This window comes from Pseudorca crassidens, chromosome 9 (assembly GCF_039906515.1).
Source record: "Pseudorca crassidens isolate mPseCra1 chromosome 9, mPseCra1.hap1, whole genome shotgun sequence".
NCBI lineage: Eukaryota > Metazoa > Chordata > Mammalia > Artiodactyla > Delphinidae > Pseudorca > Pseudorca crassidens.
Window position 1 is genome coordinate 45,257,037 of NC_090304.1, and position 14,790 is coordinate 45,271,826.

At 38.4% G+C, this 14,790-nt stretch overlaps 1 protein-coding gene and 1 non-coding gene across 6 annotated transcripts in view; one reads left to right on the top strand and one right to left on the bottom strand.

Moving 5' to 3' along the window:
• The window catches only part of RNF141 (ring finger protein 141), a 58,944-nt gene that overhangs the window by 17,669 nt on the left and 26,485 nt on the right, over window positions 1-14,790 (top strand). For all 5 annotated transcript variants that reach the window (XM_067749923.1, XM_067749922.1, XM_067749926.1 and 2 more), the window contains 2 exons: window positions 470-663; window positions 3,573-3,681. In XM_067749923.1, the coding sequence (XP_067606024.1) occupies window positions 521-663; window positions 3,573-3,681 (252 nt within the window). In that variant the 5' untranslated portion in view covers window positions 470-520. The remainder of the gene's footprint in view (window positions 1-469; window positions 664-3,572; window positions 3,682-14,790) is intronic.
• On the bottom strand, window positions 12,232-12,338 carry LOC137231385 (U6 spliceosomal RNA). Its single transcript, XR_010946507.1, has one exon. It is a non-coding gene; the product is annotated as a U6 spliceosomal RNA (small nuclear RNA).

Genomic DNA, 14,790 nt, shown 5'->3' on the forward strand with positions numbered 1-14,790 from the left:
TAATATATGAAAGCCCTTAGTTTGGAGCCTGACATGGTAAGCAGTCAGGAAATGTTCTTAGGAAAATTATATGAGGTAAACAAACTTCCTATTAAATACAATCACTTAAATGCCTCTGTGTGTGTGTGTAATGGTTTTTAACTTGGCAAAATTATAGGAATTCACCCTCCCAATAAGATAAATGAATCCTGTATTCTCATTTACCTGTATGATCTTTAAAAAATAGAACTGTAAATCTTTACTTTAAAATATAGTTGTTTAAATAAATTCCACCTTAGACTCATGTAAGTCTGTTGAGATCTCACTTAAAAGTATTCCTGTTTTGCTTTACTTTCTTGAAGGGATGGGTATGTTGCCATTTTTATATTACATATTAAAAGTATATATTACATATATATATATATATATATATACACAATATATATACCATATATTACATGTAAAAGTAACTTTTATGTATATTTGACAGAAACGATGTGAAGCAACACTCTTTTTGGATTTCATAAGACATCATTTCATCATGGGACAGCAAATTTCGGATCAGACGCAGCTGGTTCTTAACAAGTTACCAGAAAAAGTAGCAAAACATGTCACATTGGTTCGAGAAAGTGGCTCCTTAACTTATGAAGAATTTCTTGGAAGAGTAGCAGAACTTAATGATGTGTAAGACTTGCTCTTTTTCATTTTATTTTCTCCCCTTGCCCCAGTGTTATGACTGTCTGAGAGATAACCACACGTATTGGTTGGTAAGAGAATGTTTTCAGCAGCAGTTAGCAAATATTTATTGAGTACTATAAGACTTTCTGTGTAGCTATCTAAAAATATGTCATAGGACTAAAAGAACAGAAGGAACTTAAAACTGAATTTTGACCACAGGCGTGTAAATTGACCCTTGTTTGAAAGCACTGAAGGAGGTGCATAACAGAAGAGAATATACCAGTTAGTCATCTAGAGAAAGGCACCTAGGATAGTCAAAGGGCACTTCAGGTTTCTGAATATCAACCAATTCATCTAGTTAATAAATAAATCTTCTGTGTTTGTTCATTGAACCATTATTTTGCCAGAGAAATATATATATATGGTAATAATTCATTTGTCATCACTGAAGAATAAGATATTTTGTTTATAAATATTTTCTAATTAGCTATCATGTTTACATCTCTACTTAACTCTTGAATAGGTTTCTAAGATGGAGTATAAACTTCTCTGACTCCGTAGCACATCCAATAGAACAGCCTTCTCTTTGTGAATTATTCTTTATTAAATCAATTTTTATACTGATCTGTATAGAAGCTATTAAAATATACTGAGCTCTGTCCCTGAATGACCCCAGATTGTTACACTTTTAAAATATTCCATTTTTGTTTGTGTGTTCTCCCTTAGTGACAGGAGAGCAGATGTCACTTCTTTCTATTAAGTCTTCCTCTAGCAGCACCCATATCCAACTCTCTTTGTATATGTATCTTCTGTCTCCCTGGGGGTATAGTTATAACTTATTGGCATTGCCTTTTAAATGAGATCTTAAAGGTTCTTTCTTTAGTCTATCCAACTTAGCTAACGTTCACTGAGCCCATAGTATGTGCAAGGCACTCTGCTGACAGTCTGACATTTTAACTGAGGCCTAAAGTGATTACCTAAGTATCGATGGCAGATCCAGCTTTCCCCAAGTCTGAAGATCTTTCCACTATCCCATGTTACCTCTCCTTAAACCCCAAAAAGGCCAAACAAAATCACCAAGCAGTTTGGAACCACTTAGTATATATAAATTTATATTATAGTCACTATTAATAGTTTAGGGTAAAATACATGAATGTACTCCTTAAGCTTTGCAATAACTGTATTGGATAAGAGACATATTATACTTGGCCATTTAGAACACATTAGATAAAGAGAAGGAAATGCAGTGTTTTTATGGACATGGCTGGAGTGTCCTGTTATTAGCCAGTCATGAAGAATAAAGCATTCTTAACTCTTAAAAGTTATCTTAGAAGATCATTTCTTTTAAGAACACTGGATTTCACTCATTAAAAACAGACAAACCAAAAAGAAGCCCTGTATGGATATATGGATGGATCCTGTGTAGATATATATATATATAAATGCATAGAAAATGAACTGGAAAGATATACACAGCTCTCTGGGGAGGTGATGGAAAAGGGGAGCAGAGAAGGGAGATTTTACCTTTTACTGTGTATATTTGTGTATTGTCTGATCTTTTATAATAAAAATGTAGTCATGGTTTTTAAAACTCTAGCATTTTACTTTGTTCTTTTTTTTTTTTTTTAAAGATCATCCAAATGGTAGCATTTGAGGCATTACTTCTGAGACTGTATTCTTAAGGAATAAAATTCAATTGAGAATTTAATAGTATCATAAGAGTGGAATTTTTATGTATATTGTGTCAACTTTTTTGAAGAGTAATCAATGACATTTGCCATCCCTTTAGAGTCTTAGAACTTACATACAAAAAAACCTAGTCTCTTATATGAAATTTTGTTTTTTGGCCTAAAGATACTGGATAAAATGTGTCCTATGAAAACATCCTCAAGCTAAGCTTACTGTGTAAAATAGAGGTGATGGTAAAAGAGTATCTCCCTTTTATTTATTAGCACAGAATGTTTCTGACTGGATTTGCTTCTTAAAACCAATTCCCCTGGGTCAGAGTTGGAATTTCACAAGTTCAGTGCTGTCTGAGAACTATAAAGTTAAACCTACGCAAAAGACGCATGGCTTGATAGCTAGAAAACAGAACTGGGAACTGGCAGTACTACTTTCACTGGCAGACTTTGTTACCTAGGGCTAGTTACTTAATTTTCAATGGCCTCAATTTATTTAGCTGTAAGTTTCTTAGTTCTGACTGTGATATCCCCACTGGTGCTCAGAGAGAAATGTGAGTAATGATAAAAGGGAGCTGCAATACTTATGTCTTTGAACTGATTTAAATTGGCATTGTTGCACGATATTGAGTTATCCTAAAAAGTGTTATATTTTTTATGTTAGTATCCTGTTGCTTTCTAAATCAGAATTACTCTGCTAGGGGAGGACAGTAAAGTTACATAAGCGTCTCAAAATCATTTGCTTCATCCAGTTTCAAATTATCTGTAAAAATTGTCTTCAAAGAGGTATATAAGTGTTGTTGCTTAAGGAAGGACTCAACCAAGATCAACATTTTTTCACACTTTATATACATCTGAGGCACTAGTCAAAATATGGATAAATGAAACCAGCTAAATTTTTTCTTTAAGTACCTGATTCCTTGCACATGTTTTTCCTAGCTGTCTTTGTTAGAAATTTAAAGACCATTGAGATATAGATATGAAAAAAATAGATTTATAAATATCATTCCACTATGCTTTCCACCTTGAAAATTAAATTGTATGTTTATAGTCAAAACATTCTCTATCCCTGTATTTTAAAAATCTAATTATTACAATCACCATTATTGTTATTTGTCTTTCTGTGTTTTCTTCACATTTCCTCCTCTGTCTTAAACTTTCTTGAATCTGGTTTCGTAGCTCCATTATTTTACGTGACTTTTCATAAAATTAACGAATGTGTTTACCTCTTTTCAGAACTGCTAAAGTGGCTTCTGGCCAGGAAAAACATCTTCTCTTTGAGGTACAACCTGGGTCTGATTCCTCTGCCTTTTGGAAAGTGGTTGTACGAGTAGTCTGTACCAAGGTGAGAGTGATAGATATTTCCAACTCTGAGCTTAAACTATTTTGGTGGTTAGAACCACATTTAATAGTATAATATAATACAGTGGAAATAAATGTTTATAATTTGGTTGTTATTAACATTTATTTGTAAAACCATATAAAACAGTTTTGATACTATTTTTGCCTTCCAGGTTAACTGTTTGAATTTCACTGGTTGTATAATTGCCATATAGCAGAGATTTATTTTTTAATTTAATTTATTTATTTTTGGCTGTGTTGGGTCTTCGTAGCTGCATGCAGGCTTTCTCTAGTTGCGGCAAGCAGGGGCCACTCTTTGTTGCAGTGCAAGGGCTTCTAACTGCGGTGGCCTCTCCTGCTGTGGAGCACCGGCTCTAGGCAGTCGGGCTTCAGCAGTTGCAGCATGCAGGCTCAGTAGTTGTGGCATACAGGCTTAGTTGCTTCATGGCATGTGGGATCTTCCCAGACCAGGTATTGAACCTGTGTCCCCTGCATTGGCAGGCGGATTCTTAACCATTGCACCACCAGGGAAGCCCCAGAAGAGGTTTTTATAATCAAGGAAAGTGGTAGTAAACGTTCATCCTTATCTTGTACCTCTCTTTTTGGAATTTAACTGACTGTGGAATCCTAAAGTAACACCCTACTTAGCTCTAAGATGACTTCTTAAAAATTAAGTGTCTCTTAGTTCATCTTTAAATTTTAGATAATAGAGTATATCAACTGTGCTAAAAAATATGGCAGCTGTCATAGAGTATTAGGAAGCCTCATCCACTAATGGGTAGATTAGGATATGTGGTTCTTAACCTTTTTGAGGCCACAGAACTTTTGGTGAAATTAAAGGCATGAATTTTATTAAGCTTCCTCCTATCCCAACCCTTGCTCTAAAACACAATAAAATCATCCATATGCATATAAACAATAAGTTGGGCATTCATGAATGCCTTTATTTCAACTCCTGATCAATCCATGAAGAACTCCTGGGTAAGGAGATTTTTTTCTTTTGTATCATGGACACTGGATGTTACCCAAATAATATGTCACATTTCCCCAGTGGGTTGATTGCCACTACTATGCTATAAGTGGAGTAGGATTGATTGTGTTTAGTTGATCGAATTTGAAGGTCTAATTATTTAAGTAGTAAAAGAACTTTAAAAAGGATTAGAGGAACAAAGACAGAGAGATCTTAATTCCAGACTTGGCTAAGTGCCTGAAGTTGAATGGCACCTGTTAAAGTTTACAGTTGATTTAGAGAAAATATATAGTATAGTTAATACCACTCAGCTGTGTCTATCAACACTGAACATTTGCTTATTGATTTTTTTTAAGTCCAAATGTTAAAAAGCACTTAACAGCTGCCAGAGAACCATCATTCAAAAATTTTTTGCATTATTCATGACAGAGGTAGTTAATGTGATACAGTGTGGTGTGGGTAGCAGTGTAACTTTATATAGTGTATAATATGTCACAAATCATAGTAACAGAATACACACTGAAATACAGCTTGATCCAAGATCACATTTTGTTATTTATACTTAGATTACTGGGCTCAAAAACTGTATACCAGGGCTTCCCTGGTGGCGCAGTGATTAAGAACCCCCTGCCAGTGCAGGGGACATGGGTTCGAGCCCTGGTCCAGAAAGATCCCACATGCCGCAGAGCAGCTAAGCCCGTGCACCACAACTACTGAGCCTGTGCTCTACAGCCCGTACACCACAACTACTGAAGCCCACACGCCCAGAGCCCGTGCTCCACAATAAGAGAAGCCACCACAAGCAGAAGCCCACGCACCACAACGAAGAGTAGCCCCTGCTCACTGCAACTAGAGAAGGCCCGCACGCAGCAACAAAGACCCAACACAGCCAAAAATAAAAAACAAATAAATAAATAAATTTATTTTTTAAAAAACTGTATACCAAACACATATTTTTCCATTTTCTGTTTGTTTTGGGGTTTATATTATATTTATATTACGTTCATAAGCGGTTTTTTACAGTGTTATAAATATGCATACTCCCAAAAGAACTTTTGAATTTGCAAAGGAATAAGGTAAAGAAGAAATGAAGAACTGTGCTTAAAACATGTAAAACCATTCAAATAGACTAAGTAAATCCCATACAGTACTCCCATCATCTTTGAGTTTACACTGCACATAATCTTTCAGGACTATTTGAAAGTCAACTTCAGAGGACACATGGGTGAATTTATAAGAACTCTAGTGACAAAGGTCATTTCTGAGAACTGTGCATTCTTTCTCCTTTTCTTGCTCTCTCTTCCACAGTAACCATCCAGCTGATCTTTTCAGTTTTATCTCTACTAGGTTTCACTTGAGTTTACTTGTAACACAAAGTTCACACTCTCAAGGAGACTGTAACTAATGCTCAGGCCCCTCTTTCTTCTCATCCAGATTACTTTAGATTCAGTGATTAATCTCCACGCCTTCAGACTCTTCTCCTAATTCCAATTTATTTATTTATTATTTTTTTAATAGCTCTTTATTGGAGTATAATTGCTTCACAATATTGTTAGTTTCTGTTGCACAACAAAGCAAATCAGCCATATACATACACATGTCCCCATATCCCCTTCCTCTTGAGCCTCCCTCCCATCCTCCCTATCCCACCCCCATAGGTCATCACAAAGCATCGAGCCAATCTCCCTGTGCTATGCTGCTGCTTCCCACCAGCCAACTATTTTACATTCAGTAGTGTATATATGTTGATGCTACTCTCTCTTCACCCCAGCTTCACTCTCCCACCCCATTTCCTCAAGTCCATATTCTACCTCTTTATTCCTGCCCTGCAACTAGGTTCATCAGTACCTTTTTTTTTTTTAGATTCCATATATATGCGTAGCATATGGTATTTGTTTTTCTCTTTCTGACTTATTTCATTCTGTATGACAGACTCTAGGTCCATCCACCTCACTACAAATAACTCAATTTCATTTCTTTTTATGGCTGAGTAATATTCCATTGTATATATGTGCCACATCTTCTTTATCCGTTCATCTATCAATGGACATTTAGGTTGATTCCATGTCCTAGCTATTGTAAATAGAGCTGCAGTGAACATTATGGTACATGTCTCTTTTTTTTTTTTTTTTTTGCGGTACGCAGGCCTCTCACTGTTGTGGCCTCTCCCGTTGCGGAGCACAGCCTCCGGACGTGCAGGCTCAGCAGCCATGGCTCACAGGCCCAGCCACTCCACGGCATGTGGGATCTTCCCGGACCGGGGCACAAACCTGCGTCCCCTGCATCAGCAGGCAGACTATCAACCACTGCGCCACCAGGGAAGCCCCATGTCTCTTTTTTTTTTTTTTTTTTTTTGCGGTATGCAGGCCTCTCACTGTTGTGACTTCTCCGGTTGCGGAGCACAGGCTCCGGACGCGCAGGCTCAGCGGCCATGGCTCACGGGCCCAGCCGCTCCGCGGCACGTGGGATCTTACTGGACCAGGGCACGAACCCGTGTACCCTGTATCGGCAGGCGGACTCCCAACCACTGTGCCACCAGGGAAGCCCCCGTGTCTCTTTTTGAATTATGGTTTTCTCAGGGTACATGCTCAGTAGTGGGATTGCTGGGTCACATGGTAGTTCTATTTTTAGCTTTTTAAGGAACCTCCATACTGTTTTCCATAGTGGTTGTATCAATTTACATTCCCACCAACAGTGCAGGAAGGTTCCCTTTTCATCACACCCTTTTCAGCATTTATTGTTTCTAGATTTTTTGATAATGGCCATTCTGACCCGTGAGGTGATACCTCATTGTAGTTTTGATTTGCATTTCTCTAGTAATTAGTGATGTTGAGCATCTTTTTATGTGCCTCTTGGCTATCTGTATGTCTGTCTTGGTGAAATGTCTCTTTAGGTCTTCTGCCCATTTTTTAACTGGATTGTTTGTTTTTTTGATATTGAGCTCCATGAGCTGTTTGTATATTTTGGAGATTAATCCTTTGTCTGTTGTTTCATTGGCAAGTATTTTCTCCCATTCTGAGTGTTGTCTTTTTGTCTTGTTTATGGTTTCCTTTGCTGTGCAAAAGCTTTAAGGTTAATTAAGTCCCATTTGTTTATTTTTGTTTTTATTTCCATTACTCTAGGAGGTGGGTCAAAAAAGATCTTGCTGTGGCTTATGTCAAAGAGTGTTTTTCCTATGTTTTCCTCCAAGAGGTTTATAGTGTCTGGTCTTACATTTAAGGCTTTAATCCATTTGGAGTTTATTTTTGTGTATGGTGTTAGGTAGTATTCTAATTTCATTCTTTTTTTTTTTTTCTTCTGTACGTGGGCCTCTCACTGTTGTGGCCTCTCCTGCTGCGGAGCACAGGCTCCGGATGCACAAGCTCAGCGGCCATGGCTCACGGACCCAGCCGCTCCGCGGCATGTGGGATCTTCCCAGACCGGGGCACGAACCCGCGTGCCCTGCATCAGCAGGCAGACTATCAACCACTGCGCCACCAGGGAAGCCCTCTAATTTCATTCTTTTACATGTAGCTGTCCAGTTTTCCCAGCACCACTTATTGAAGAGGCTGTCTTTTCTCCACTGTATGTTCTTGCCTCCTTGTCGTAAATTAGGTGCCCATATGTGCATGGGTTTATCTCTGGGCATTCTATCTTGTACCATTGATCTATATTTCTGGTTTTGTGCCACTGCCATACTGTCTTGATTACTGTAGCTTTGTAGTATAGTCCGAAGTCTGGAAGCCTCATTCCTCCAACTCCGTTTTTCTTTCTCAAGATTGCTTTGGCTATTTGGGGTCTTTTGTGTTTCCATACGAATTGTAAAATTTTTTCTTCTAATTCTGTGAAGAATGCCATTGGTAGTTTGTTAGGGATTGCATTGAATCTAGATTGCTTTGGGTAGTATAGCCATTTTCACATTATTGATTCTTCCAATCCAAGAACATGGTGTATTCCTCCATCTGTTTATGTCATCTTTGATTTCTTTCATCAGTGTTTTATAGTTTTCTGAGTACAAGTCTTTCACCTCCTTAGGCAGCTTTATTCCTAGGTATTTTATTTTTGTTGCAGTGGTAAATGGGAGTGTTTCCTTAATTTCTCTTTCTGATTTTTCATTGTCGGTGTATAAGAATGCCAGAGATGTCTGTGCATTGATTTTGTATCCTGCAACCTTAGCAAATTCATTGATTAATTCTAGTAGTTTTCTGGTGGCATCTTTAGGATTTTCTATGTATAGTATCATGTCATCTGCAAACAGTGACAGTTTTACTTCTTCTTTTCCAATTTGTATTCCTTTTATTTCTTTTTCTTCTCTGACTGCTGTGGCTAGGACTTCCTAAACGATGTTGAATAGTAGCAGTGAGAATGGGCAACCTTGTCTTGTTCCTGATCTTAGAGGAAATGGTTTCATTTTTTCACTTTTGGGAGCGATGTTGGCTGTGGGTTTGTCATATATGGCCTTTATTATGTTGAGGTAAGTTCCTTCTATGCTCATTTTCTGGAGGGTTTTTATCATAAATGGGTGTTGAATTTTGTTGAAAGCTTTTCCTGCATCTATTGAGATTATCATATGGTTTTTATTACTTAATCTGTTAATGTGGTGTATTACATTGATTGATTTGCATATATTGAAGAATCCTTGCATCCCTGGGATAAATCCCACTTGATCTTGGTGTAGGATCCTTATAATGTGTTGTTGGATTCTGTTTGCTAGTATTTTGTTGAGGATTTTTGCATCTATGTTCATCAGTGATATTGGCCTGTAGTTTTTTTTGTGACATCTTTGTCTAGTTTTGGTATTAGGGTGATGGTGGCCTCATAGAATGAGTTTGGGAGTGTTCCTCCTTCTGCTATATTTTGGAAGAGTTTAAGAAGGATAGGTGTTAGCTCTTCTCTAAGTGTCTGATAGAATTCACCTGTGAATCCCTCTGGTCCTGGGCTTTTGTTTATTGGAAGATTTGTGTGTGTGTGTGTGGTATGCAGGCCTCTCACTGCTGTGGCCTCTCCCGTCACGGAGCACAGGCTCTGGACGCGCAGGCTCAGCGGCCATGGCTCACAGGCCCAGCCACTCCGCGGCATGTGGGATCTTCCTGGACCAGGGCACAAACCCGTGTCCCCTGCATCGGTAGGCAGACTCTCAACCACTGCGCCACCAGGGAAGCCCTATTGGAAGATTTTTAATCACAGTTTCAATTTCAGTGCTTGTGATTGGTCTGTTTATATTTTCTATTTCTTCCTGCTTCAGTCTTGGAAAATTGTACCTTTCCAAGAATTTGTCCATTTCTTCATGGTTGTCCATTTTATTGGCACATAGTTGTTCGTAGTAGTCTCTTATAGTCCTTTGTATTTCTGCAGTGTCAATTGTGATTTTTCCTTTTTCATTTCTAATTTTATTGATTTGCGTCCTCTCCCTTTTTTTCTTGATGAGTCTAACTAAGGGTTTATCAATTTTGTTTATCTTCTCAAAAAACCAGCTTTTAGTTTTATTGATCTTTGCTATTGTTTTCTTCATTTTTATTTCATTTATTTCTGCTCTGATATTTATGATTTCTTTCCTTCTACTGACTTTGGGTTTTCTTTGTTATTCTTTCTCTAGTTGTTTTAAGTGTAGGGTTAGATTGTTTATTTGAGATTTTTCTTGTTTCTTGAGGTGAGATTGAATTGCTATAAACTTAGCAATTTCTTAGAACTGCTTTTGCTGCATCCCATAGGTTTTGGGGTGTCGTGTTTTCATTGTCATTTGTTTCTATGTATTTTTTAAATTTCTTCTTGGATTTCTTCAGTGACCTCTTGGTTATTTAGTATCTCACTGTTTAGCCTCCATGTATTTGTGTTTTTTACAGTTTTTTTCCTGTAATTGATTTCCAACCTCATAGTGTTGTGGTCAGAAAAGATGCTTGATATGATTTCAGTTTTCTTAAATTTTATGAGGCTTGATTTGTGGCCCAAAATGTGATCTGTCCTGGAGAATGTTCCATGTGCACTTGGGAAGAAAGTGTATTCTGCCACTTGCAGATGGAATGTCCTATAAATATCAATTAAATCTATCTGGTCTATTGTGTCATTTAAAGCTTGTGTTTCCTTATTTATTTTCTGTTTAGATGATCTGTCCATTGGTGTAAGTGGGGTGTTAAAGTCCCCTACTGTTATTGTGTTACTGTTGATTTCCCCTTTTATGGTTGTTTTAGCATTTGCCTTATGTATTGAGGTACTCCTGTGCTGGGTGCATAAATATTTATAATTGTTACATTTTTTTCTTGGATTGATCTCTTGATCATTATGTAGTGTCCTTATCTCTTGTAACAGTCTTTATTTTAAAGTCTATTTTATCTGATACGAGTATTGCTACTCCAGCTTTCTTTTGATTTCCATTTGCATGGAATATCTTTTTCCATCCCTTCACTTTCAGTCTGTATGTATCCCTAGGTCTGAAGTGGGTCTCTTGTAGACAGCATATATATGGGTCTTGTTTTTGTATCCATTCAGCCAGTCTGTGTCTTTTGATTGGGGCATTTAATCCATTTACATTAAAGGTTATCGACATGCATGTTCCTATTACCATTTTCTTAATTGTTTTGGGTTTGTTTTTGTGAGTCTTTTTCTTCTCTTGTGTTTCCTGCTTAGAGAAGTTTCTTTAGCATTTGTTGTAAAGGTGGTTTGGTGATGCTGAATTCTCTTTAGCTTTTGCTTGTCTGAAAAAGCTTTTGATTTCTCCATCTAATCTGAATCAGATCCTTCTGGGTAGAGTAATCTTAACTGTAGGTGTTTCTCTTTCATCACTTTAAGTATATCCTTCCACTCCTTTCTGGCCTGCAAAGTTTCTGCTGAAAAATCAGCTGATAACCTTATGGGGATTCCTTTGTATGTTATTTTTTGTTTTTCCCTCGCTGCTTTTAATATTTTTTCTTTGAATTTAATTTTTGTTAGTTTGATTAATATGTGTCTTGGTGTGTTTTTCCTAGGGTTTATCCTGTATGGGACTCTCTGTGCTTCCTGGACTTGGATGACTATTTCCTTTCCCATGTTAGGGAAGTTTTCAACCATAATCTCTTCAAATATTTTCTCAGACCCTTTCTTTTTCTCTTCTTCTTCTGGGACCCCTATACTTCGAATGTTGGTGCATTTAGTGTTGTCCCAGAGGTCTCTGAGATTGCCTTCAATTCTTTTCATTCTTTTTCCTTTATTCTGCTCCTTGGCAGTTACTTCCACCATTTTGTCTTCCAGCTCACTTATTCGTTCTTCTCCCTCAGTTATTCTGTTATTGATTCCTTCTAGTATTTTTCATTTCAGTTATTGTGTTGTTCATCTGTGTTTGTTTGTTCTTTAATTCTTCTAGATCTTTGTTAAACATTTCTTGTATTTTCTCAATCCGTGCCTCCATTCTATTTCCAAGATTCTGGATCATCTTTATTATCATTACTGTGAATTCTTTTTCAGGTAAATTACCTATTTCCTGTTCATTTATTTGGTCTTGTAGCTTTTTTCCTTGCTCCTTCATCTGTGACATATTTTTTTTTAACATCTTTATTGGAGTATCATTGCTTTACAATGGTGTGTTAGTTTCTGCTTTATAACAAAGTGAATCAGCTATACATATACATATGTAAAAATATGGAACGCTTTACGAATTTGCGTGTCATCCTTGTGCAGGGGCCATGCTAATGTTCTCTGTATCATTCCAATTTTAATATATGTGCTGCCGAAGCGAGCACTGTGACATGTTTTTTTGCCATCTCATTTTTTTTTTTTTTTTAATGAGTGGGGTTGTATTCCTGTCTTACTGTTTGTTTGGCCTGAGTCTTCCAACACTGGGGTTTATAGGCTATTGGCTAGAGCTGGGTCTTGCTGCCGAGATGAGGAACTCCATGAGACCTCGCTCCGATGAATATTCCCTGGGGTCTGAGGTTCTCTGTTAGCCAGTGGTTCAGCCTCGGAGTTCCCACCACAGGAGCTTCAGCCTGACCCCAGGCTCATGAACCAAGATCCTGCCAGCCACCTGGGGTGGCAAAATAAAAAAAGAACAATAACAAAGTAAAAAATAAAATTAGACTAGGAAACTAACAGATATGCTAGGAAGAATATAAAAATGAAAATATAGATGACTCAACAACCAGAAGGTACATCAGTACCACAATAGTAAAAAAGAGGAGGGAGGAAAAGAAAAAAAAAGGGTGGGGGGAGGCCTTGGCTGTGGAGGGTGGGGCCTAAACATTGGTGAGGTTTGGGTGGTGGGCAGGGACAATGCTCAGGACCCACAGGGCTGGAAAAGGCCCTGTGGGCTGTGGGGGGGTGGAGCTTAGGCTCAAGGAACAGAAGGGGCCCAGGTGTGCCCCCCACCCCTGGTCTCAGAGGGCAGCAGACCTCACCTGGGAGCCCAGCAGGCTTCCTGGGCTCAAATGGGTGGGGCAAACGCCCTCTTCTCCTCTCCTCCGGTCTGGGAGGGCCCCTCCCACCTGCCTCTCCTGATCTCCTCTGGCCTCCCTCCTGTACCTCCAAGGACCCATGTGGCCTGGAGGGGATTTTGAGGGCAGGGGATCAGCCTGGGACCTCATCAGCCTCCCCGGGCCCAAATGGGCAGGGCAGTTGCCCCCCACTCCTTTCCCACTCTTCTCAGAGAGTCCCTCCTGCCTGCCTCTCCTGATCTCCCTGGCCTCAGGGGCACCGATCCTGTCTGGCCTCCACTTGTCCTCCTGCCTCAGTCCCCCATACGTCCTACCAATTCACTTTGGGGTTCCTCACATCTCCTTGGGTGTCAGAGTCTCCCACCATTGGCTGGCAGTCGCCCTAGTTGTGGGGAGACGCTAACCCCACGTCTTCCTACACCGCCATTCTTGACTCCACCTCAGTTCTAATTTATGATGCTGTGAGAATAACCTTTCTAAAGCACAGCTCTCATCAGATCACTTTTCTGTTTAAAATTCCTCAGCAATTCTTCCTTGGCTTCAAAATAGTCCCAACTCTTTGACCTGGCATTTGAGGCCCTCTACAATATGGCTCCAAGCTATCTTTTCTGTTTTACCACTATCCCCTTTTGCAGTCACCAGGCTTAACTAATTTAAGGCTGTATAGCTGTTACTTTCCTATCTCGATGCCTCTGCTCACTGAGTTCCCTCATCTAGAATGTCCATTCCTCTGTTGTTTAAATTGCCATCAGATACAAGTCACAAAAAAACCCTATTCCACCAGTTTAAACAAAAACAGTATTTATTTTCTCACTTATCAAGAAACCCTAATGTAAAGTACCTCCTCGATTGGTTAATTCAAAGACCTAGCAGATCCCTCTTTCAAACTCATTGGGTCAATATTAGCTCACATTCCCCTTCTTACACCTACACTGGCAGAGGGGATGTGATTACTGTGATTGATTTAGATGAGACTAACAAGGATTGACTCCTGAGTCATTTCAGGGAGTGGTAGTCACCAAAACAAAATTAGGGCACTACTGGCACAGTAAAAAGTGGGAATGGCATTTGGATAATCAGCCAGTAGTTTCTGCCACATCTTTTATTTCTGCATGTCTAAATTTGAGGCCTCCTTAAAGGTCCACCTCAAATACCATCTCATCCATAAAGTTAACCTAAAGAAATTCTTTTGGCTCTTCTAAACTCCAAAAGCACTTTATTTATACTTCATGATTAAATTTTACGTTATGACTAAAATTATTTGTTTAGGTTCTTAGTTTCCCTAGAAGATATTAAGCTCCTGAGAGCAGGAACTCTGTCTAGATTCATCCTTGTATCTCTTACAGCCTGTAATGCTTAGTACCTGGTAAGAACTCAATATATGTTGAGTGAACAAAAATCTGTTGAAGAAATATTCTCATTTTAAATGACTGGGATAGGTTGAAGCTTTCCTTGTGTATTGATATAGTATAGTACCTAAATTACATTCTCCATCTTTGTTTTATAAATTACTCAGCTCACATTGAAGGGCCCAGTAGAAATTGTAGAAAACTGTAGGAATATGAATGTAGCAGATTTCTGATCCCTTAGTTTTCTGTTGCTTTTCTTTGGCAAACACAGAATTAATGTTTGATTTTACTATTAGTCAAAAAAAATTTTTTTTGCCTCAGTATCTCTAACCATTATATCTTTATGGTGATTAAACATCATCCTTAAAATAAGATTCTAAGTTAGAAAAACAAAAGTATTAAAAACATAGGCA